Here is a 26,259-nt window from a genome sequence, read left to right on the forward strand (position 1 = left end):
AATACCCTCTACCTTCTGAGCAGACTACTAACATAGGGTGGGATGCAATTATGTAAGTGCCGCAGCCTGAATTGGGGCCAAATTGATCTTAACCCTGGTCTCAACCCAGGATCTGGCAGAAGAGGTCTGATTTACAGGCGCTATGTAACTCTGTTAGCTCCACCAGGGCCCTCAGCTCACCTGGGAGCTCATTCTTCCGTGTCAAGGCCAGGACTAAGAAAACACTGTTCCTGGTTGAGGCCAGGCGTACTTCCTTCGAGCCAGGAACCACCAACAGATTAAAACCCGCAGAGCAAAGAGTTCTGTGGGGAGCATAAGCGGTCCTTCAGGTGGTTGGGCCCAAGCCGTGGATGGCCTTAAAAGTCAAAACCCTGAACCTGATCTGGGCCAAAACTGGCAACCCATGCAGGTGCCTCAGCACAGGCTGGATATGTGTCCTCCACGGTTATCCAGATATTGGGGAAAGAGGGGTGTTTGTGAACATACACACACAAACACACACATATGCTTCTTCTGCAGAGCTATAGAAACCAACAGACACCACAGGGAAGAAGCTTTTGCTAGTTAAAAGGTAAAGGTATCCCCTGTGCAAGCACCGGTCATGTCTGACCCTTGGGGTGACGCCCTCTAGCTTTTCATGGCAGACTCAATACGGGGTGGTTTGCCAGTGCCTTCCCCAGTCATTACCGTTTCTGCTGCCTTACCACTCTGTGCCACAAGAGGTTCTTTTACTCTATCTCAATTCTATCGTACTTGGTTTGACCTATGGCAAAGGTATGCAGTGTACCTCTGACACACAAAAATACGTAGTGCCTCGACAACATCGTGTAGCTTTAGTTACTTACTTGTATAAATTGATGCAGTTGTGGAATCTCCTTTAGTTGCATCTGCTTTTGGAAATATTGTGAATGTGTACATTGTACCAGGTTCCAAGTCTCCAATAGTTGTCCTGGTGTCATTAGTTAATACACTCATTCCAGTTCCATATTTTCCAAAGACTATTTCGTAAGTGTAGTTAGCAGAATTTGTGTCGGTGTTGTTCCATCTTAAATTGACTGCTGTGGAATTGATGTTTTCGATGTGGAAGCCAGATACTGCATTGGGCTCTGTTTTTGTTTTTATTTTTAAAAAAGGGAATTATTTGCACATCTAAGACAAAATAGCATTTCATTTTTAAATTATGCTGTCTTGCTAGACACATCTGTTATATTATAATGGTTCCAATCTTAATTGATGTTACTATTGTATGTTTTGTTGTAAACCACCCTGAGACAGCTGTGCTGAGAGGGGTAGTTACAAAAAATAAATATGTTTTTGCTTTTGGTATCCAATGATAGCTTTTGCTTATAATGTTTGTCCCCCCCGCCCCCAAATTAATGTTATTTGGTCTTTGCGCTGACATATAAAGCCTAACTTAACTCATACTCATCAAGATACAACAGAAGGTAATGAAGATAGTAACTATATGGGTGCAAATATGATTTTCCTTGCTTCCATGGTGGATTGCTAGAGGATGGTGTTTAAAATACTTATCCATTGTTCCTCTTAATATATGTGAATTAGCCTGGGGGTGCAACGTGTCTGGGGTGTCTGAATTAGAATAGGGCCAATCAGGGAGCAGCCAGCAAAGCTTGCCGCACCCTGATTGGCCCTGCCCATACTGCTTCTGCCCTCCATTCCTGAATGCTAGCCTCTTTGCTCTCAGACATGCCTTGCTGCAGAGCCAGCAGCAGGCCAGGGGAGAGGGCCCTGGGTGAAGGGTGGTGGTGGAGGGGGCGAGCACTCCAGGCTGATAACAACCCCCCTCCCGGGGCTGCTAATGAGCTCTGTGAAGAGCTGTATGTGGTCCTGCCCTCTGACAACCTCCCTCCCAGGGCTGATAACGACCTCCCTCCAGTCCTGCCCTGATGACAACCTCCATCCCGGGGCTGTTAATGACTTCCCTCCCACCCTGTGCTAAGAGCCCGTCCTGCTAACGAGCTCCGTGCTGTCCTGCCCTGCTAACAAGTTCCATCCCAGGCCTGCTGATGAGCTGGTCAGCCCCTGCCTGTGCTGCTTCATCCGGCTGCAAGCTTCTCCAGAGTCCAAGTGGCCCAAAGCCTCCTTAAATGGCATGGGCGGGGGGTGGGCAGGTGGGGGCCCTTTCAAAGCCCATTCTTAGGAATGGGCTTTGAAGCTAGTATTTAAAATAAGATAATGTAAGGTTGCCACACCATTAATCCTCTAATCCACAATCTAGTGGTAGCAAAAGGAATTCTAGATATGTGTGTGGTAGAGCAGAATAAAGTTGGAAGAGGTGAACTCCTCATTGAGGCACAGCTGTTAAAAAATTGAGCTAGCAGAGGAAACTCCACATCTCTTGTGGTAAGATCCACGTTCCTATAGAACAACCTATAAACTAAATAGATTTATAATCCCCACATTTAATTTCTAGAGATCCTACTATAGCCCCCATGAATGGCAGGTAAAAAAGATACCATTTACTTTCTGAGCAGACTACGAACTTAGGCAGCTTACAATAAAACATTCATAATTTAATAAAAAGACTCAGTAAATCCCCCCAAACTAATCCTCCAAGAATGGCAGCTAAAAAGAATACCCTCTACCTTCTGAGCAGACTACTAACATAGGGTGGGATGCAATTATGTAAGTGCCGCAGCCTGAATTGGGGCCAAATTGATCTTAACCATGGTCTCAACCCAGGATCTGGCAGAAGAGGTCTGATTTACAGGCGCTATGTAACTCTGTTAGCTCCACCAGGGCCCTCAGCTCACCCGGGAGCTCATACTTCCGTGTCAAGGCCAGGACTAAGAAAACACTGTTCCTGGTTGAGGCCAGGCGTACTTCCTTCGAGCCAGGAACCACCAACAGATTAAAACCCGCAGAGCAAAGAGTTCTGTGGGGAGCATAAGGAGATAAGCGGTCCTTCAGGTGGTTGGGCCCAAGCCGTGGATGGCCTTAAAAGTCAAAACCCTGAACCTGATCTGGGCCAAAACTGGCAACCCATGCAGGTGCCTCAGCACAGGCTGGATATGTGTCCTCCACGGTTATCCAGATATTGGAGAAAGAGGGATGTTTGTGAACATCACACAAACACACACATATGCTTCTTCTGCAGAGCTATAGAAACCAACAGACACCACAGGGAAGAAGCTTTTGCTAGTTAAAAGGTAAAGGTATCCCCTGTGCAAGCACCGGTCATGTCTGACCCTTGGGGTGACACCCTCTAGCTTTTCATGGCAGACTCAATACGGGGTGGTTTGCCAGTGCCTTCCCCAGTCATTACCGTTTCTGCTGCCTTACCACTCTGTGCCACAAGAGGCTCTTTTACTCTATCTCAATTCTATCGTACTTGGTTTGACCTATGGCAAAGGTATGCAGTGTACCTCTGACACACAAAAATACGTAGTGCCTAGACAACATCGTGTAGCTTTAGTTACTTACTTGTATAAATTGATGCAGTTGTGGAATCTCCTTTAGTTGCATCTGCTTTTGGAAATATTGTGAATGTGTACATTGTACCAGGTTCCAAGTCTCCAATAGTTGTCCTGGTGTCATTAGTTAATACACTCATTCCAGTTCCATATTTTCCAAAGACTATTTCGTAAGTGTAGTTAGCAGAATTTGTGTCGGTGTTGTTCCATCTTAAATTGACTGCTGTGGAATTGATGTTTTCGATGTGGAAGCCAGATACTGCATTGGGCTCTGTTTTTGTTTTTATTTTTAAAAAAGGGAATTATTTGCACATCTAAGACAAAATAGCATTTCATTTTTAAATTATGCTGTCTTGCTAGACACATCTGTTATATTATAATGGTTCCAATCTTAATTGATGTTACTATTGTATGTTTTGTTGTAAACCACCCTGAGACAGCTGTGCTGAGAGGGGTAGTTACAAAAAATAAATATGTTTTTGCTTTTGGTATCCAATGATAGCTTTTGCTTATAATGTTTGTCCCCCCCGCCCCCAAATTAATGTTATTTGGTCTTTGCGCTGACATATAAAGCCTAACTTAACTCATACTCATCAAGATACAACAGAAGGTAATGAAGATAGTAACTATATGGGTGCAAATATGATTTTCCTTGCTTCCATGGTGGATTGCTAGAGGATGGTGTTTAAAATACTTATCCATTGTTCCTCTTAATATATGTGAATTAGCCTGGGGGTGCAACGTGTCTGGGGTGTCTGAATTAGAATAGGGCCAATCAGGGAGCAGCCAGCAAAGCTTGCCGCACCCTGACTGGCCCTGCCCATACTGCTTCTGCCCTCCATTCCTGAATGCTAGCCTCTTTGCTCTCAGACATGCCTTGCTGCAGAGCCAGCAGCAGGCCAGGGGAGAGGGCCCTGGGTGAAGGGTGGTGGTGGAGGGGGCGAGCACTCCAGGCTGATAACAACCCCCCTCCCGGGGCTGCTAATGAGCTCTGTGCCGAGCTGTATGTGGTCCTGCCCTCTGACAACCTCCCTCCCAGGGCTGATAACGACCTCCCTCCAGTCCTGCCCTGATGACAACCTCCATCCCGGGGCTGTTAATGACTTCCCTCCCACCCTGTGCTAAGAGCCCGTCCTGCTAACGAGCTCCGTGCTGTCCTGCCCTGCTAACAAGTTCCATCCCAGGCCTGCTGATGAGCTGGTCAGCCCCTGCCTGTGCTGCTTCATCCGGCTGCAAGCTTCTCCAGAGTCCAAGTGGCCCAAAGCCTCCTTAAATGGCATGGGCGGGGGGTGGGCAGGTGGGGGCCCTTTCAAAGCCCATTCTTAGGAATGGGCTTTGAAGCTAGTATTTAAAATAAGATAATGTAAGGTTGCCACACCATTAATCCTCTAATCCACAATCTAGTGGTAGCAAAAGGAATTCTAGATATGTGTGTGGTAGAGCAGAATAAAGTTGGAAGAGGTGAACTCCTCATTGAGGCACAGCTGTTAAAAAATTGAGCTAGCAGAGGAAACTCCACATCTCTTGTGGTAAGATCCACGTTCCTATAGAACAACCTATAAACTAAATAGATTTATAATCCCCACATTTAATTTCTAGAGATCCTACTATACCCCCCATGAATGGCAGGTAAAAAAGATACCATTTACTTTCTGAGCAGACTACGAACTTAGGCAGCTTACAATAAAACATTCATAATTTAATAAAAACTCAGTAAATCCCCCCAAACTAATCCTCCAAGAATGGCAGCTAAAAAGAATACCCTCTACCTTCTGAGCAGACTACTAACATAGGGTGGGATGCAATTATGTAAGTGCCGCAGCCTGAATTGGGGCCAAATTGATCTTAACCCTGGTCTCAACCCAGGATCTGGCAGAAGAGGTCTGATTTACAGGCGCTATGTAACTCTGTTAGCTCCACCAGGGCCCTCAGCTCACCCGGGAGCTCATACTTCCGTGTCAAGGCCAGGACTAAGAAAACACTGTTCCTGGTTGAGGCCAGGCGTACTTCCTTCGAGCCAGGAACCACCAACAGATTAAAACCCGCAGAGCAAAGAGTTCTGTGGGGAGCATAAGGAGATAAGCGGTCCTTCAGGTGGTTGGGCCCAAGCCGTGGATGGCCTTAAAAGTCAAAACCCTGAACCTGATCTGGGCCAAAACTGGCAACCCATGCAGGTGCCTCAGCACAGGCTGGATATGTGTCCTCCACGGTTATCCAGATATTGGAGAAAGAGGGATGTTTGTGAACATCACACAAACACACACATATGCTTCTTCTGCAGAGCTATAGAAACCAACAGACACCACAGGGAAGAAGCTTTTGCTAGTTAAAAGGTAAAGGTATCCCCTGTGCAAGCACCGGTCATGTCTGACCCTTGGGGTGACACCCTCTAGCTTTTCATGGCAGACTCAATACGGGGTGGTTTGCCAGTGCCTTCCCCAGTCATTACCGTTTCTGCTGCCTTACCACTCTGTGCCACAAGAGGCTCTTTTACTCTATCTCAATTCTATCGTACTTGGTTTGACCTATGGCAAAGGTATGCAGTGTACCTCTGACACACAAAAATACGTAGTGCCTCGACAACATCGTGTAGCTTTAGTTACTTACTTGTATAAATTGATGCAGTTGTGGAATCTCCTTTAGTCTCATTTGCTTTTGGAAATATTGTGAATGTGTACATTGTACCAGGTTCCAAGTTTCCAATAGTTGTCTTGGTGTCATTAGTTAATACACTCATTCCAGTTCCATATTTTCCAAAGACTATTTCGTAAGTGTAGTTAGCAGAATTTGTGTCGGTGTTGTTCCATCTTAAATTGACTGTTGTGGAATTGATGTTTTCGATGTGGAAGCCAGATACTGCATTGGGCTCTGTTTTTGTTTTTATTTTTAAAAAAGGGAATTATTTGCACATCTAAAACAAAATAGCATTTCATTTTTAAATTATTATTATTATTATTATTTTATTATTATTTAATTTTTAGACCGCCCTTCTCTCAATAGGTCTCAGGGCGGTTTACAACATAAATAGTTAAAACACAATAAAATCCCCATAAAAACCCCAATTAAACGTTACATATAACATATAACATATAGCGGCAGTGGTCACAATTCTGATCTTAGTTCAGCCTGGTGGAGAGAATAATGTTCAGAAGAGGGTGGCACCAATACAATACATCTAACCATGATCTCGGTGTTAGAGATCTCAATATTGGAGGGGATCCTCTGATGGATTAGTGGGAGAGCTCCCCTGGCCTCAACCATATGCCTGGCGGAAGAGCTCCGTCTTACAGGCCCTGCGGAAAGCTGGTAGATCCTGCAGGGCCCTTAGCTCTTCTGGGAGCTCGTTCCACCAGGTTGGGGCCAGGACTGAAAAGGCCCTGGCCCGGGTCGAGGCCAGGCGAACATCCCGTGGGCCCGGGACAACCAGTAAATTCATACCCGCAGAGCGGAGTGCCCTGCGGGGGGCATAAGCAACCAAGCGGTCCCGCAGGTAGACGGGACCCAGGCCGCGTATAGCCTTAAAGATAAATACCAATACCTTGAATCTGATTCGGAAACAGACTGGTAACCCGTGCAGATGACAAAGCACCGGCTGAATGTGGGCCCTCAAAGGTGTTCTAGTGAGGACCCTGGCAGCCACATTTTGGACCAGCTGTAACTTCCGAGTCAAAGACAAGGGAAGGCCCGCGTAGAGCGAGTTACAGAAGTCTAATCTGGAAATGACCGTTGCATGGATCACTGTGGCCAGGTGTTCCGAGGACAGGTAGGGCGCTAGTAGCCGGGCTTGGCAAAGATGGAAAAATGCCATCCGAGCTACATTGGTGACCTGAGCCTCCATAGAGAGGGAGGCATCAAATGTCACTCCCAAATTCCTGGCAACTGGTGCAGGTGTTAATTGCACCCCGTTCAGGCATGGGAAGAGCGCTTCCTGGTCCTGCCCTCTTCTGCCCAGCCACAGGACCTCCGTCTTGGAGGGGTTGAGTTTCAGGCGACTCTGCTTGAGCCATCCAGCTACCGCTTCCAAACAGGTGGCAAATGTATCCGGGGTGGAGGCCGGCCGTCCATTAGGAAGTAGAGCTGGGTGTCATCCGCATATTGGTGGCAACCCAGTCCATAGCCCCGGACCAGCTGGGCTAGAGGGCGCATATAGATGTTAAAAAGTGTGGGAGAGAGTATCGCCCCCTGCGGAACCCTACAAGGGAGCTCACAAGGGCTCGACATACTCTCCCCCATCGCAACCCTCTGCGTCCGGTTCTGGAGGAAGGAGACCAGCCATTGAAGCGCAGTCCCCCTTATTCCAGCTCCGGCGAGGTGGTGTACCAATACCTCGTGGTCGACCACATCAAATGCGGCCGACAGGTCTAGAAGCACGAGAATGGCGGAGCCGCCCCGATCCAGCTGGCGCCGGATATCATCCATGAGGGCGACCAGCACGGTCTCCACCCCGTGGCCAGGGCAGAAGCCAGACTGGTATGGGTCGAGGGCCGAAGTTTCATCCAAGAAACCTAGGAGATGGTCCGCTGCGGCCCGCTCTATCACCTTATCCAGAAACGCCAAATGCGAAACTGGGCGGTAACTGGCGGGGTTCCGCGGGCCCAATGATGGCTTTTTCAGTAAGGGGTGTATCACTGCTTCCTTGAGCCCCTTGGGAAACTCTCCAGATGTTAAGGAGAGGTTGACAATCTCCCTCAAGGGGCCTCCTATCCGCTGGTCGCCCGATTTGAGCAACCAGGACGGACAGGGATCCAAGGGGCAAGTGGTCACCCTCACTGAACCCAGTAACTTGTCCACTTCGGTTACAGAGAGCTGCCTGAAGCCATCAAACACTAACCCCCTTGACGGCCACGGAGCTTCCAGTTCACTAACTGTATCAATCGTGGCAGGTAGGTCACGGCGGAGCGGCAGGACTTTGTCCGCAAAATAGCTCGATAATGCCACACAGCTCAATTCCAATTCCCTTATCGTTTGTCGCCCTTCTTCCAGGGCGGTAAGTGATCTAATTACCTTAAATAATTGTGCTGGGCGAGAGCTTGCGGACGCGATTTCTGCGGCGTAGAAGTCTTGTTTCGCCGCTTTCACCGCATTCTCATACGCCTTCATAAGCGTGCGATGAGATGTCCTTGTAGCTTCATCACGAGTCTTCCTCCACGCTCGCTCAAGCCATCTCACTTCCTTCTTCCTCTCCCGAAGCTCCTGGGAATACCATGGAGCCTGTTTGAGGCGAAGGCGGAGAGGGCGCCTAGGAGCAATCTCGTCAATGGCGGTCGTAAGGCGGGACTGCAAGTCCTCCACCAAGGCCGTCAACGAGGTGCTGGAGGGTATCGGGTCCCGCAGGGCATTCAGGAATCTCTCAGATTCCATGAGTCTCCGCGGGCGGACTAGAATACGTCCGTCACCCAAATGGAGAGGGGGTGGTATCCTCAGTCGAGCCTTCAGGGCATGGTGGTCTGACCATGGAACGATGTTATTCGCCACCAGATCTACCGCTACACCTGCACCAAAGATCAAATCGAGGGTGTGACCAGCCTGATGGGTGGGACCAGCAACAATCTGCGAGAACCCTAGTGTCTCCATGGCTGACACTAGATCCAGGCCAAGTCCTGAAGACGGCGCATCCGCATGAACGTTGAAGTCCCCCCAAACTAAAAGTTTTGGGTACTGCAACGTCCAGGCAGCCACCGCCTCCAGCAGGCCTGGCAGGGAATCGGGCGGGGCAGTGGGTGATCGATACACCAACCAGATCGCCACGTTCTCGACCGATTCCCACCCAAGACCGACACACTCAATCCCCGGAATCGTTGGCGCAGGGAGAGCCCTGAAGGAGAAGGTGTCTCTGACCAGAATTGCCACCCCACCTCCCCTCCCATGGAGCCGGGGTTGATGCAGGACGGAAAACCCAGGCGGTGCCAGATCTTTCAAGGCGACGGTCTCGCCTTCGCGCACCCAGCTTTCCATCACGCAAGCCAGGTCAGCCTCATGCCTTACGAAGTAATCCCGCAGGGTTGAGGACTGGTTGTTTATTGACCTGGCATTGCATAGGATCAACACCGGTTCCACCCTAGCCCTCTCCCCCATGAACCCGGGGATGGGACGAAGATTTGAAGGGTAACGTCCATATCGACCAGGCCACCGTCCGTGGAAATTATGCTGTCTTGCTAGACACATCTGTTATATTTTAATGGTTCCAATCTTAATTGATGTTACTATTGTATGTTTTGTTGTAAACCACCCTGAGACAGCTGTGCTGAGAGGGGTAGTTACAAAAAATAAATATGTTTTTGCTTTTGGTATCCAATGATAGCTTTTGCTTATAATGTTTGTCCCCCCCGCCCCCAAATTAGTGTTATTTGGTCTTTGCGCTGACATATAAAGCCTAACTTAGTTCATACTCATCAAGATACAACAGAAGGTAATGAAGATAGTAACTATATGGGTGCAAATATGATTTTCCTTGCTTCCATGGTGGATTGCTAGAGGATGGTGTTTAAAATACTTATCCATTGTTCCTCTTAATATATGTGAAATAGCCTGGGGGTGCAACGTGTCTGGGGTGTCTGAATTAGAATAGGGCCAATCAGGGAGCAGCCAGCAAAGCTTGCCGCACCCTGACTGGCCCTGCCCATACTGCTTCTGCCCTCCATTCCTGAATGCTAGCCTCTTTGCTCTCAGACATGCCTTGCTGCAGAGCCAGCAGCAGGCCAGGGGAGAGGGCCCTGGGTGAAGGGTGGTGGTGGAGGGGGCGAGCACTCCAGGCTGATAACAACCCCCCTCCCGGGGCTGCTAATGAGCTCTGTGCCGAGCTGTATGTGGTCCTGCCCTCTGACAACCTCCCTCCCAGGGCTGATAACGACCTCCCTCCAGTCCTGCCCTGATGACAACCTCCATCCCGGGGCTGTTAATGACTTCCCTCCCACCCTGTGCTAAGAGCCCGTCCTGCTAACGAGCTCCGTGCTGTCCTGCCCTGCTAACAAGTTCCATCCCAGGCCTGCTGATGAGCTGGTCAGCCCCTGCCTGTGCTGCTTCATCCGGCTGCAAGCTTCTCCAGAGTCCAAGTGGCCCAAAGCCTCCTTAAATGGCATGGGCGGGGGGTGGGCAGGTGGGGGCCCTTTCAAAGCCCATTCTTAGGAATGGGCTTTGAAGCTAGTATTTAAAATAAGATAATGTAAGGTTGCCACACCATTAATCCTCTAATCCACAATCTAGTGGTAGCAAAAGGAATTCTAGATATGTGTGTGGTAGAGCAGAATAAAGTTGGAAGAGGTGAACTCCTCATTGAGGCACAGCTGTTAAAAAATTGAGCTAGCAGAGGAAACTCCACATCTCTTGTGGTAAGATCCACGTTCCTATAGAACAACCTATAAACTAAATAGATTTATAATCCCCACATTTAATTTCTAGAGATCCTACTATAGCCCCCATGAATGGCAGGTAAAAAAGATACCATTTACTTTCTGAGCAGACTACGAACTTAGGCAGCTTACAATAAAACATTCATAATTTAATAAAAAGACTCAGTAAATCCCCCCAAACTAATCCTCCAAGAATGGCAGCTAAAAAGAATACCCTCTAGCTTCTGAGCAGACTACTAACATAGGGTGGGATGCAATTATGTAAGTGCCGCAGCCTGAATTGGGGCCAAATTGATCTTAACCCTGGTCTCAACCCAGGATCTGGCAGAAGAGGTCTGATTTACAGGCGCTATGTAACTCTGTTAGCTCCACCAGGGCCCTCAGCTCACCCGGGAGCTCATTCTTCCGTGTCAAGGCCAGGACTAAGAAAACACTGTTCCTGGTTGAGGCCAGGCGTACTTCCTTCGAGCCAGGAACCACCAACAGATTAAAACCCGCAGAGCAAAGAGTTCTGTGGGGAGCATAAGGAGATAAGCGGTCCTTCAGGTGGTTGGGCCCAAGCCGTGGATGGCCTTAAAAGTCAAAACCCTGAACCTGATCTGGGCCAAAACTGGCAACCCATGCAGGTGCCTCTGCACAGGCTGGATATGTGTCCTCCACGGTTATCCAGATATTGGGGAAAGAGGGGTGTTTGTGAACATACACACACAAACACACACATATGCTTCTTCTGCAGAGCTATAGAAACCAACAGACACCACAGGGAAGAAGCTTTTGCTAGTTAAAAGGTAAAGGTATCCCCTGTGCAAGCACCGGTCATGTCTGACCCTTGGGGTGACGCCCTCTAGCTTTTCATGGCAGACTCAATACGGGGTGGTTTGCCAGTGCCTTCCCCAGTCATTACCGTTTCTGCTGCCTTACCACTCTGTGCCACAAGAGGCTCTTTTACTCTATCTCAATTCTATCGTACTTGGTTTGACCTATGGCAAAGGTATGCAGTGTACCTCTGACACACAAAAATACGTAGTGCCTCAACAACATCGTGTAGCTTTAGTTACTTACTTGTATAAATTGATGCAGTTGTGGAATCTCCTTTAGTCTCATTTGCTTTTGGAAATATTGTGAATGTGTACATTGTACCAGGTTCCAAGTTTCCAATAGTTGTCCTGGTGTCATTAGTTAATACACTCATTTCAGTTCCATATTTTCCAAAGACTATTTCGTAAGTGTAGTTAGCAGAATTTGTGTCGGTGTTGTTCCATCTTAAATTGACTGCTGTGGAATTGATGTTTTCGATGTGGAAGCCAGATACTGCATTGGGCACTGTTTTTTAAAAAAGGGAATTATTTGCACAGGTAAAATAAAGTGTAATTTCATTTTTAGATTATGCTGTCCAAAGTCTCTTGCAAGACATACCATGTACTGCAATTTGGTTACCTAACATACCACTTTTTTTGTTATAGTATAGACCTTTTAATTTCAGTTAATGAGTAGTCCAGATGAAGGAACTGATCCATGTGTTGGCCAAGGCCCGTGAAGCTCTTAATCATATATGGCATGTGTGAGAACACCTGCTTCCACACACTCCTGCCCATTCACTGTAGTTACTTTCTGAGGTTGTGCTTGCATCCCATTACTGACACAGTTGGCAATCAATGACGAGGTATTTTCTGTGGTGATAGGCTTACACTGAGAAAACCTCTTAAATTTTTATCATTTAGAAGATAATTTTAGTTCAGTTGACCTTTGTCACTATTGGCATTTGTTGCTGCCCTTTGCCTAGGATTAATCCAAAAATGCACTTGTGTAGGTGCTTATGGTATCTGATTGTCATAAATAAGGTCAGAAATATAGTTGGAATAATAGATGAAAAAAATCATGGGCGACACTTCTGCTGGCCAGAAATTGGTCTCGCCTTGTCTCTCAACTAAACACTGAGGCATATGAAATGGAGAATCAAGAAACCCAGAATAGCACAACCTGGGGCAAGAGACAAAGGACCTACACACTAATATGGATTACAACTGATTAGAAATACTTTACTCATTTATTTGTAGCCTGACTTTCTGTTCAAAAGAACACTCAAGGTGGCTATGAGTACAAACCCCTCTGCCTTGGATCTAGCAAAGTACAAGTGGAAACCATAAGTGAAATAATGCATTTCTACTCATGCAAATTCTTGGGCAACACAAAGTGCTTTCCTCTCTCTATACTATGTAAGTACTCTGAAATTAGTTGCAGAACATCTTGAGCAAGAAGAAATACTATTGGGGATGTAACAAGTCTGATGGTGTCAGCAGCAGCTAGTCTTTTTCTTGCATTTCAGTTTATACAAGAACTTTACAGCAAGCAGAAATTTGGCACTGGATCTAGGAGTCTTAGTAGACCATACATTGAACATGAGTCAGCAGTGTGACTCAGTGGCTAAAAAGGCAGATGGGATTTTGGGCTGTATCAAACAGAGTATTGTGTCCAGATCACAGGAGGTCATGGTACTGCTTTACTCTGCTCTGGTTCGGCCTCACTTGGAGTACTGTGTTCAGTTTTGGGGGATGTTGACAAACTGGAACGTGTCCAGAGGAGGGCAACAAAGATGGTGAGGGCTTTGGAGACCAAGACATATGAAGAAAGGTTGGGGGAGCTTGTTCTGTTTAGCCTAGAGAGGAGACGACTGAGAAGGGATCTGATAACCATCATCAAGTATTTAAAAGGCTGCCATATGGATGATGGAGCAGAATTGTTCTCTCTTGCCCCAGAGGGACAAACCAGAACGAATGGGATGAATTTAATTCAACAGAAATTTCATCTAAACATACGAAAGAAGTTCCTGACAGTTAGAGCGGTTTCTCAGTGGAACAGGCTTCCTTGGGAGGTGGCGGGAATTTTTAAACAGAGGCTAGATAGCCATCTGACGGAGAGGCTAATTCTGTGAAGGCAAAGGGGTGGCAAGTTACAGTAGGTGAGCGATTGGGATGTGAGTGTCCTGCATAGTGCGGGGGGGGGTAGGACTAGATGACCCCTGAGGTCCCTTTCCAACTCTAATATTCTGTGATTCTATGATTTTATGATTCTATGATATGTGTGTGTCAGGGAGTAGAAAACAGTTGAAATGATTGAGGTAGAGCTATTCAAAAATTGTAAAAGCTGAGTGAACTCTTCAACCACTATGGTAGGATCTCTTTTACTATAGAATAAACTATAAACTAAATTGATTTAGACGCCACAAATTTAACAGAATTTATTAAGATTGTGCTTTACTGCAAAATTTTATAATAATAATACTTTCAAACCAATATCAAGCTGGTTTAATTATGGTTTCTTCTAACATCTTCGTGACATGCAATGCAATCCTACGCAAACATAGTCAGAAACAAGTCTCACTAACTCATTAATACTTATACTCCTATATAAACATGCATTGAACAGAACTCTTAATGCTTACTTGTAAAGGTGGAGTCAGTATATGCATCTCCACTTGTTCCACCAACTTCTGGATATATTGTGAATGTATATAATGTACCAGGCTCCAGGTTGCTAATCACTGTAGTGATGTTAGTTGTGTTTTCCGTCCTATTATGGCCATTTCCATCTATTATAATTATTATGTAGCTGTAGTTATGAGCATTTTGATCTGCGTTGTTCCATGTTACATTTATGGTTGTGGCATTGATGTTGGTAAAAAGAACGCCAAAGACACGAGTGGGCACTGTTAAAAGAAGAGGGATTGTCTAACTTTCAATAAATAAATACATACCACCGCCTGGAAAAAAGCAGACATGATTGGCAAGATCACATTTATTTCTAGTCACTTCTTAGCATTATGATTATATTCAAGCTATCCAGTTTATTAGTTTTGTATTCTGTTATGCTGTACTGTTGTCCATTTATTTCTGAGCAAAATTTACAATACTAGTTCTTACCTTTGAAGACTGAATAGGCTTGAGTCCCAGGGTACTTGACAATGACTTCCTCCCATATAGTACAGCTTGCCAGTTAAGATCTGCCTCACAAGCCCTGCTCTCTGTGCCCTCTCTGCCTTCAGAGAAGAGGTGGATGTTAACAGAGTCAAACCTTTTTCAGTAGTGATTCTTCACTTGTGGAAGGCTCTTCCCTTGGAGGCTTAACTGGTGCCTATGTTGCTTTATTTTAGGCATCAGGTCAAAAACCAAGGGAATTGATGTTTTAATACTATTATAGTCTGGAAACCTATTTTATGCTGCACTGCACTTTCAAACCTGAATATTAGCCAATATCCTTTAAAGATCCCCTCCCCCCCATTTTGTAAGCTGTTGGGTACTCTTTCATGTCAAGACCAGATTAGTGCTTTGTTATATTTAAAACTTGACTGCATTCTGGATAGTAAAAAAAATGTGACAGATAAAGAGTTCGTTAGATTCTCAGGATTTATAAACCTATTGATTCTGCATTAAATGGTTATTGTCTTGTCCTTGTTTATCCTTTAAAATTCCAGTATAGTTAAACATAAAAACTTATCCCTACTGGCTTTGCATATTAAGAAGAGAGCACTTGAGTTGGAATTAGGAACTAATTGCATAGGCTGTGGTCTAGGTCCAAAAATATGGCAGTTATAACACCAGTAAGGGACATACAGTGATGCAGGCAGCTTGAGCTTCTCATGCAGACATAGAAGTATGATTTCATAGGCATTCCAGAGACTTGGTGGAATGATTCCCATGACCGGTAACATTATATACTGGGTCGATGGATATGAGTCATTCAAAAAAGAAACCCAGACAAGGTTGAAGAAGAGTTGGTCCTTATATGCCACTTTTCTCTACCTGAAGGAATCTCAAAGCAGCTTACATTTGCTTTCCCTTTCCTCTTCCCACAACAGACACCCTGTGATGTGGGTGAGGCTGAGAGAGCCCTGATATTACTGCTCGAACAGTTTTATCAGTGCTGTGGCAAGCCCAAGGTCACCCAGCTGGCTGAATGTGGGGGAGTGCAGAATAAACATGGCATGCCAGATTAGAAGTTGTCACTCCTAACCACTACACCAAACTTGCTCTCTTTCTGGCATAATGTCCATTTTGTTATGTTCTCTGGGTGGGGTGGGGTGGGGTTTCCACTGAGGGTCCCATTTGATGTTATTCACTCACTTGCCCCAATCAAAAGCCCTCTCATAATGTCTCTGAGTTACAAAAGTCTGCCCTATGAAAGTCTAATATATAAGTCTGACTACAAACTTACTCAAGAGCCTCTTGTGGCGCAGAGTGGTAAGGCAGCCGTCCGACAGCTTTGCCCATGAGGTTGGGAGTTCAATCCCAGCAGCCGGCTCAAGGTTGACTCAGCCTTCCATCCTTCCGAGGTTGGTAAAATGAGTACCCAGCTTGCTGGGGGGTAAACGGTAATGACTGGGGAAGGCACTGGCAAACCACCCCGTATTGAGTCTGCCATGAAAACGCTAGAGGGCATCACCCCAAGGGTCAGACATGACTCAGTGCTTGCACAGGGGATACCTTTACCTTTACCTTTACAAACTTACTCAGCTCCCCACCCCATCTCAGAGGGAATACTAGGAGAACATGGCCACTCCCCTCCAAGGTCCCTACTTCCTTCACCCCATCCACCAACTCTTGCCTGTTGGCCAGTATTAAGTTTATAGCAAAGCCTTTCATAGGCTCTTCCACCATTTGTGAAATTGTCTGCCAAGCTGTTGAGAATGTTGCACAACTCAGGATGCTTAGCAGAGTTTGCTTCCTAGCACACATCAGGGAAATTGAAGTCATCCATAATTACAAGGTCTTATCAAGCTGGTCAAGAAGGGCAGCACTCACATTTTCATCCTGGTCAGGCAGTCTGTAGCAGATGCCAACCACTATATTCCTTGTTTTTCCATCCTTTATCTTCACCTAGTTACTTTCAACTGGAGTGCCACTCTTTTCTTCTAGTATTTCTTGACAACCAAGCCCTAACCTCACACAAATCAGAAGCATGCACACTGGACAGGAGATACACTTCTAGATAGTCCGTGAGGGAGATCTTGGGGAACTTGTGGACTGTAAGCTAAATATGAGCAGACAGTGTGATGCAGTGGTAAAGAAGGTCAATGCAGTCTTGGGCTATATCAACAGAGGCATCACATCAAAATTGCAAGATGTCATAGTCCCACTACATACTGCATTGGTCGGAGCCCACTGGGAGTACTGTGTGCAGTTCTGGAGGCCTCACTTCAAATAGGATGTGGACAAAATTGAAAGAGTTCAGAGGAGAGTGATGAGAATGAATTGGGGCCTGGGGACCAAGCCCTATGAGGAAAGGCTGAGGAACTTGGGAATGTTCATTGTGGAGAAGAGAAGGCTGAGGGGGGACATGATTGTTGTCTTTAAGTATCTGAAAGGTTGTCACCCGGAGGATGATAAGAAGTGGTTCCTGTTGGATGCAGGGGATAGGACCTGCAGTAATGGGTTTAAACTACATGTGGAATGGCAACAGCAAGATACAGGGAAAACATTTCACAGTCAAGAGTACTTCAGCAGTGGAATCGGCTTCCCTAGGAGGTAATGCTCCCCCTCACTGGCAATCTTCAAATAGTGGCTGGACAGATACTTCTCATGGGTGCTTTGGGCTGATTCTGCATTGAGCAGAGGGTTGGACTAGATGGCCTGTATGGCCCCTTCCATGATTTTATGGAAAAAACTGAGAGGGCACAGAAGACAGCGATGAGGATGATCCAGGGTCTGAGGACCAAGCCCTATGAGGAATGGTTGAGGGACTTGGAAATGTTCAGCCTGGAGAACCGGAGGTTGATAGGGGACATGATTGCTCTCTTTAAGAAGGGCAGAGTATGGTTCCTGTTGGCAACAAAGGATAGGACTTGCAATAGTGGCTTTAAACTACATGTATACTGGTTAGATAGCAGGAAAATATTTTTTCAAAAGTAGTTCAGCAGTGAAATAAGCTGCCTAAAGAAGTTGTGAACTCCCTCTCATTGGTGGTCTTTAAGCAGTGGCAGGACACATACTTAAGCTGTATGCTTTAGGCTGATTCTGGATTGAACAGGGGGGTTGACTAGATGGCCTGTATGGTCCCTTCCAGCTCTATGATTCTATGCCATTCTCTTCTTCCATGCTAGTCCCATGGGCCTGTGACGTTAGCCTGGGGCAGCAAACAGGTCTGAGGTGATTTCCACTCTGAATGCTATCCCTCAGCTAATATGTATTGGAGCTATAGTGAGCAAAAGGAATTCTAACTCTTCTTCTAAGATCATGTTTGTGATTTATCCCCATAAATATACTCTAGATTCACATGGTAGATCTTTAAACTGCTCCCAATCCGCCCACCTCCGAACGTTAGGCTACCTTTGCCCCATGGTGGCCATTCCTGTGCTGGCCGCCGAGAGGAAGGGTAGGTCCAGGGGCCCCCGGGAAGCTGGCCTGGGAGGGGGGGGAGGGCTTCGCAGCCAGGGAAGGTGCTGGCCCAGCACATCGCAGATGCGCTGGCCTTGCTTCTTTCCTGGCTCCGAAGCCGGGAGATCAGGTAGCAGCAGGGCGGGGGAAAGCCTTCGGGGTCGGTGAAGAGGCGGCCTTGGGTGGGAGGGGGCAGAGGCACACTGGTCCTGCTTCTTTCCCTGTGACGAGGCCGGGATCCTGGGGGAGCGGGGGAGGCTGGGTGGCCCGGGGCCCTGGCAGGAGGGCAGCTAGCGCCCACTGTATTTTGCATACAGCGGGCTTAATTTCTAGTTATATCATATTCCTAACTGCTACCAAAATGTCTTTCAAAAGCTGTTCTATAATGGGACTCTGCCAAAGAAATACATAACCCCCCACCCACCTAATCAGCACCCATGCTGCAGTATTCCTAGCTTTCAAATATTAACCCATTTATCAGGTACCATCACAATGTAATTTTAAAATTTGTGAACGTTTGGGAGCCCACCCATCTTTTGTTGGTTGTAAGAAACAGGCTCTGCTGCTCCCAATCCTGGTGGTGGGAAGAAGGCTCCAGTGGGGATATTGCCAGCATAATAAACCCAAGGCCATTCTGATTTTCCCCTTTTAAAATTTAGGAGACCATAGGTGGAGGCCAGATCTACCACATCACTAGCTGTTAATTGCTGTGTCTCTGTCCTTTGCCAACTAATAGCTGTTTCCTGGTCAGCTTCCTCTTTTTACCCCCCTGTTTCCACCTGCTGAGCCTATGGCATGACCACTGGCTACAGCTGACTAGAAGGGGTCTTACTGTAGCTGCCAACTAATGTATCCCAGCCCAGTTCTTGCACCATTGTGAGCTGCTCAGACTGCCTTCTTGCTTGCCCAACTTTCCCTCTCACAGGCATGCAGCAACTGGGATGCTTCTACATGTCTCTCTATAATCTGTCAATGAAGCTTGCAAAGGCACAGGTTCCTTACTGGAATAGGAGAGTTGGAAACCTAATAATTGGACTGTACAACAACTTTCTTGTTGCTGTTCAATAAATACCTTGTGTACTCTACAGCAGCAGTCCACAACCTTTTTCCAGTTGCAGACCACTGCCAAGGGGTGGGGGGAGAGGGCGACCCAGGTCCCGCACATGCGCGTTTGTGCCCGGTCACAAATGTGCACGTGCGGCAGTTTCGTGCATGTGTGGACCTGCCGCACATGCATGTTTGGGCTCCTGCCGTGCCTGTGGCCACGCTTCCCTCTCCCCCCTCCCACAGCAAGAAGCTTGCTGGGCTGCAGACTAATCGGCCACTTCGGCAGCTGATTTGCTCACGGCCTGACAAGCTTCTTGCTGCGGGGGGGGGGGCGGGGAGAGGGAGCCGCAGCCCGTTGCAGAGGCTCTTGCGGCCTGGCACCGGGCCGCAGACCGGGGGATGGGGACCACTGCTCTACAGCACCCTCCTTCTCTCCCTTTGTGCTTATTGTATGACAGAAAAAGCTTGGTACCCACCCCTGCCTATTCTTAACTTCATCTATCTGCTGCATTTGGGTCTCATGAGGAGGAGACTGGAAAGTAGTTCTACTGAGACACAGGTTTGTTCTTGCACAGGAAAATATGGTGGTGTCTCCAGGTCACATATTCCTCCACCTCACTGTGGGCATCTGATAAGCCATATAGCTTGCCTACAGATGGGAGGCACTGGAGCAAGCAGGAGCTGAATACAGGAGAGAAATTGTGATCCAGGACATGACAGCCAAAATGCTAGACATGCAAAGCAGGGAATCAACACAGCTGGCTGTTCCCCCATTACACTGTTTGATGGTGACATCATGACTACTTGGGAATACCTAATGCCCATGATGTCTCATTTATGCGTGTCCATTCAGTTTACTGGTGGGATATCTGGTTCCAAGCCCAGTAGGTACAAGTTTGAGCCCAGTCTCTGCCTTGTGTTTTCCACCAGTCAATCCATTTGTTTCTGCTCCAGTGCCTGCATTCCCTGATTTGCAAAAGGAAACTTGGATGCAGATGCTGATTTGAACTCTTCTGCAGAGCTCCCTAGAATGCTCCTGCCAATTATGCTACTGGCCTCTTTAGGAGTTGCAGGGCCAACAGTTATTTTTTACTTTGCTTCTACTGCTCTGCCTCGGAATAAAGGAAGTAAAACAGCAGGGGGTCATGGTGTTTCCTGGTTGTGCCTGTGGGCCCCATTCCTGTGATGTCAGCAGCCCATTGCGCCTTTACTGATGAGTGAAAGGATTCTGGTGTGCTCAGTATGCACTCAGAACCTTGTGGAGAGGTGTCTATCATGTATTTCCCCTGTGACCAAGGGCTACAGCATGCTGACTAGCGGCATCTATGCTGTGGTGGCACTCACCTAATCTAGATGCACTGCTGCTGGAAAATTCTTAGGATGGGACTGCCTGGCTACAATTCTAAGGGTGCTTTTCTGAGAGTAAACCTCATTGAATACCATGAGAGTTGCTCTTCTAATGTATTATTAAAGAATAAGAAACTGTTCTACAGAATACATATATTGAATCTTCTAAGTATATTGTCTGACAAACTACCTCTGCTCAATCACTTGCCCTGAAAACCCTTTAGGATCACCATAAGTCAGCTGTGACTTGACAGCACTTTATACACATGGAAACAGTAGCTGAAAAATTATCCAAGATAGCATGGTGGATATGAGTCCACCATAGTAAGCAACATGTAATTCATAAAAACAGGTGAAGTGCCAGAAGACATCTTCGAGAAGGGGAAACAGGAGGATCCGGGTGATTACCAACCCATCAACTTGATGTCTACAGCTGGCAAAATTGTAGAACAATTCATCAAACTGTCAGTTCTTGAGCAGCTAGACTGTGATTACTAAGAGTCAGCATGACTTTCTCAAGGACAAGTCATGTCAGACTAACCTTATCACTTTTTTTTTTAGAAAGTTACTACCTTGCTGGATTAGGGGGATGCTGTGGATATAGTTTATCTTGACTTCAGAAAAGCTTTTGATAAGGTCATACATATATTCTTGTTGACAAGTAGGTAAAATGTGATATGGATCCTATCACTGTTAGATGGATCAATATCTGATTGACATATTGTACCAGATTGCACCCCAAGGGTGCTCGTTAATGGCCCATCATCCTCAGGAATCTATCCTGGGCCCTGTGTTGTTCAATGTTTTTATAAATGAATTGGATTTGGATGAAGCAATATAGGGGGTGCTTATTAAATTTGCAAAATACTAAATGGTGAGGGGTAGCAAACACAGAAGAAGACAGAATCAGGATACAGGATGATCTTGACAGGCTGGAATACTGGACTAAAATGAATAAAATGAATTTCAATAGTGATAAACGTAAAGTTCTGCATTTAAGTAGTAAAAATCAAATGCATCATTATAGGATGGGGGAGACCTGTCTTGGCAGTAGTATGTGCAAAAAAGAACTAGGAGTCTTAGTAAGTCATGCTCTTTCTTGCGTGCCCAGAGACATTCTGATCACCACTTTGGGGTCAGGAGGTGAATTTTCTCCAGGCCAGACTGGCCAGGAATTCTGGGTTTTTTTGGGGGGGGGGATCATCGGGGCATGGAATTGGGGTCACTGTGAGTGTGCAGGTAGTTGTGAGTTTCCTGCAATTGGTGGGGGTTGGACTAGATGACCCTGGAGGTACCTTCCAATTCTAGATTCTATATATTGAACCACCTAAGTACATTGCTGCTTGTAGGGCTGCCAAGCTCTTGATGAAAAAAGGACATCCCCTGTACCCTGTTCACGGCAATTCCTAGAACTACCTGGAAGTGAGAATGGGTTACTCTAGGAACTACTGGAAACACTATAGTAAAACTTCCTATAAGATGGCAAGAACTTACAAAAAAAAACAACATCCCAGAACAGTACCCCACTTAACACTCCCTACCTACCTGTGGTAATAATTTTGCAGCATATTTCAGTAATATTCTGTAGATAAACAATGTATTGTACTCCAGGTTCAAGACCAGATATTGAATCATTCAGTGGTCCATTTACAACTGTCCCATTTGCAAAAGTCACATTAATTATTGTGAAGTTGTGAGGTTTCTGGATATGTATTTCTGTATTTCCTGCTGTTACATTCACTGAACTGCAATCATTACCTATGCAGAAAAAAATAAGAAGCCAAATGTTTTAACAGGGGGCTTTAATAGGGGTTTTATGTAACCTTTGTTACCCGCTATGAGTCATTTCTGAGAGTGGCGGGATGAAAATCCAATAATAAATAAAACCTGGATTGTTCACTGTTACATACAATGCTACAAGTGGTTAGCATGGGTGGACAGTCATATCCCTGGCATGTGCTTAGGATAGTCTGAAACTGTGATGGTTTATATGAAAGAAGGGGGAAATCAAAACAATATAATTGCATAGTTAAGCTACATTTGAGTCCAATAGCACTGAAGGGAGCATTGATTCTTGAAAGTTTATATCCCCAAAATATTCTTGCTTTCTAAGGTGCTACTGGACTGCAATCTAGCTCTTTTGCTGCATAACAAACCTCTGCCAGCCAAGGCTTGTGCCACTCTGTTGACCTGTGACATTGGTGGTAGCTGGAGTCAAACGAGATGAGTCCTTCCTTGGGGTTGGGTATATCTCTTGCTGTTGTTTGAAGGGAAAGCAGAGGGGCCTTCCACAGGCTCCAGGCCTTGGGTTGTGGGAAGCATCTGCTGTGGCCTAGTACCTGCCCTGGTGAGCTCCAGGGTCTTGGGTGGCAGGGAGAGGAGCCTTCTGCAGCTTTAAAAAATAGTGAAAGCTACTTATTGATGAGTTTCACATGGACTCATGATCCCAGGTGTCCTACTCCATTGTGCCTCATCTGTGGCAGAAAACATGGCACTTCCAGGTGACATGTCACTTCTGGGGGTGTGGCAGGGAGATGTGCCCAGCTGGCAGCACTTCAGGTATGCCTCAAAGCTTGAAAAAAATTGCAGGTGTACCTGCACGGTCAAAAGGTTGAGAAAGGCTACTATAGCTTAACGTTGGTGTGAAAGGCCTTAGGATCAGAAAGCAGAAAGAAATTGCATCTGAACTAGAATTGATGTAGTACAATACTGTGACAGCCCAAAGAAGTTGAAAATAAACAAATTCTTGGATGAGCAACATGACATTAGTGCTGTGAGCTGAGAAAGCTTTTCTGTTACTACAGGGAATATATTAAAAGTTTATTTATGAAGAAGCTGTTAATTTATGTGCTTATTTTATGCTATTTTTATGACCTAGATGGGTTTTTATGTTTCATTTTGTAAGCTGCCTCAAGCAATTACTCTGGAGCAGTAGTAGAGAAATTTTCTTAATAAATAAAGCACATCTAGAGAAGTATGTGTGAAATCTTAGAAGTAAGCTGCCTGCTAGTGTACCTTGCAATATTTGCAAACTTCCAGAAGCAAGTTAAATTTACAAAGTAGTCCTTGAATGGATAATTAGGACACAGAAGTACAAGGTTTCAAATAGCATTGCCACTACTTTGTTAAGACTTGCCTATGTTGCCATGTAACTATTATGTAGAAAATGGAAGGTTGGACGCAGAGAAGAACAGTACTTACATGCAGCCAAAACTTTTATCTGTAAGAAAAACAAAGAACACAACGTATTATAACCTTTAATTGCAAATTGTCTAACTGAATTGGGGCATAAACCCATTCTGTTACACTATACCTCTGACAAGGTGACAAACTGTACTTTTAAAGTACCTTTATTCAGAGAGTTTTTTAAAAAAAAAAATCAAAACTCTGTGAGTCCAGGCAGTAAGCCAATTCACAAAGAATCAGTAACTAATAATTTATCAGCATTAAGACAATGACAAAATATCCTATAAAGCCAAGGAATGAAACAAACAGCTTAATGGAAGAATGAAGAAACCTGAACAGATTATGAAAATTAAATTATGCATTGATCTGGAAACCTATCCCAAAATAGGATCCAGTCAGATATAAGATATTTATTGTGATCAATATAATGAAACAGCAGTCTTAAAAAAAACAATAAAATAATAACGGTATGTTGATATGTTAAACAATGCAGAAAATAGTGTATATGACTACAAAATCAAAGCAGTGAGCAGATAATACAAAACAACAGAGAATACCTCGATTCCTCAACTATTTTGTTATAATATGGCCCTATTACCTTTATAAAATGCCCTGGTGAACAATTCTGCTTTACATATATGATATGATAAAAACATAGGAGTCTTCCTCACTACCTCAGGCAGATGAAAATTGTAAGAAAAAATGCAAAATATAGAGGCGGGGAAAGAACTAAACCACATGTTACCACATCCCTGTGTCCAGGACTAGAAATATTTTTTAGAAATTAGGAATGACCATAGTTTAACAAGATGGGTTTGTTATCCTCTGGTGCAGCCCTACTTGTGGAATGTTCTTATTAGTGCTATTTATTTTTCCAAATCAATTAATTATATCATTTTTCTTATCAGTTTCAATCTAGTATTGACTAATTTATGAAAACTGTCTGTCTAATTCTACTAAGATAGGAATTGGCCAAAAGCAAGTGAGAAGACATCCATACTAGAATAAACATTCATATCCCAAAACTTGCACAAAGACTTTAGTCAAACCTGAGGGAAAGCCTATGGTTGCCAACTCTAGGAATAATGCCATAAAGCCCACTCTCCAAAGCAGATATTTTTTCCAAGGAAAGCGACTTCGATAGTCTGGAGATCAAATGTAATCCCAGATCTCCAGGCCTTACCTGGAGGATGATAACTCCAAGCCAAACCTAACAATCAACAGTGAAATCTGGTGCATCCAAGGAAATGTGCTATCGCTTAAACTGTAATTCCATTATGTTTTACTACCCTTGCATGACAGGGGCATTCAAAACCTGCTAAACTTTGCAACCCTACACCACAAATCCTGCTATAACCACTGCCTCGGGTAAATAATTCCAATTCAATGTTTTTCTTTTTTTAATATTAATTTGTCTTTATAGTCCAAACAGTACTGTATTTTTCTAAATAGTGTATTTGAATTTTGAAGAAAAAATAGGACGAAGCTCTTCCACCAGGTCTATGGATGAGGCCAGTGTGAAGAGCAGACCTGTCCCTCCCCCCCGAAGGAAGGAAGATATTCCACCTAAATCTAACAGGGGTGGCCAGCAGTTTTCCCCTAGTCCCCAGTGGGGGTAGGTGAGGGGTTGGTTTGCTGCCATGTTTGTTGTTGGTTTTTGTATTCTATTAATTGTTGTTTTAGTGGGGTTTTTAGAGGACTTGTATTTAACTTTATCTTGTAACCCTCCATGAGCCGGCTTCACTGATAGTGACAGGTAATAAATTCAAATAATAATGATAATATCTCTTCCCAGTACTTTATTCTTAATTCATTAGCAGTATTTCCTGCTGAATATATTAACAATACAGCTATCTAGAAATACAATAATCTTCTTAAAAAAGGGTTCTTTGCACCCGTGATCCAAATCAGTTTTCACAAATCAGAGGGAGAAGAATTAGGACAGTTTAAAATGAAATAATTAAAAGCTGTATGTAACTTTCTGTAATACTGATTGTACACCACTAGAGGTCACAAAGAAACCACAGAAGGTACAATTTGTTTCTATGCTAAAAAGTTTAATTTTTTATATTAGATCAACAAGTAACATGTTGTTGGGTCACCTTCAACATTTGGCATGGCCAACGGAGTAAGTATTGTGGTGACTAATTTTCTTCATTTTCAGCCTCTAATTGGACATTTTTTCTCCTGTTCCTAGGATTTATTGTGTAATGCACAACATTCACTCTTATCCCATCCCACCCACACTCTGCTGCACATTAGATGTTAGCATATTCATGACTCCCAGCTCTATTCTTTCATTAGCTCTAATCAGACACTTTGCTAAGTAGCTGGTCAGCAAGAGAACTATTTGAATGGTCAAAGAGTGCAAAGTACATTTTCACAACTTCACTAGAACTACTGCCTGTGGCCTTATGTGAGCAGAGGTGTGTGGCTATCACACATGCTTTTCTAGTGATCAGATCTGACTACTTCAAGAAGCTCAAAATGGAGCTACCCACAATCAGTTATTGATAGAACAGAAGG

At 45.1% G+C, this 26,259-nt stretch overlaps 1 protein-coding gene across 1 annotated transcript in view; it reads right to left on the minus strand.

Moving 5' to 3' along the window:
* The window catches only part of PTPRJ (protein tyrosine phosphatase receptor type J), a 130,052-nt gene that overhangs the window by 49,432 nt on the left and 54,361 nt on the right, over nt 1-26,259 (minus strand). The window contains exons 2-8 of the mRNA XM_077321570.1: nt 23,749-23,767; nt 22,093-22,305; nt 14,226-14,489; nt 11,846-12,106; nt 6,042-6,302; nt 3,445-3,705; nt 846-1,106 (exon numbers count right to left, since the gene is read on the minus strand). Of these exons, the coding sequence (XP_077177685.1) occupies nt 846-1,106; nt 3,445-3,705; nt 6,042-6,302; nt 11,846-12,106; nt 14,226-14,489; nt 22,093-22,305; nt 23,749-23,767 (1,540 nt within the window). The remainder of the gene's footprint in view (nt 1-845; nt 1,107-3,444; nt 3,706-6,041; nt 6,303-11,845; nt 12,107-14,225; nt 14,490-22,092; nt 22,306-23,748; nt 23,768-26,259) is intronic.

The sequence above is a fragment of the Paroedura picta genome, chromosome 2 (assembly GCF_049243985.1).
Source record: "Paroedura picta isolate Pp20150507F chromosome 2, Ppicta_v3.0, whole genome shotgun sequence".
Lineage (NCBI taxonomy): Eukaryota > Metazoa > Chordata > Lepidosauria > Squamata > Gekkonidae > Paroedura > Paroedura picta.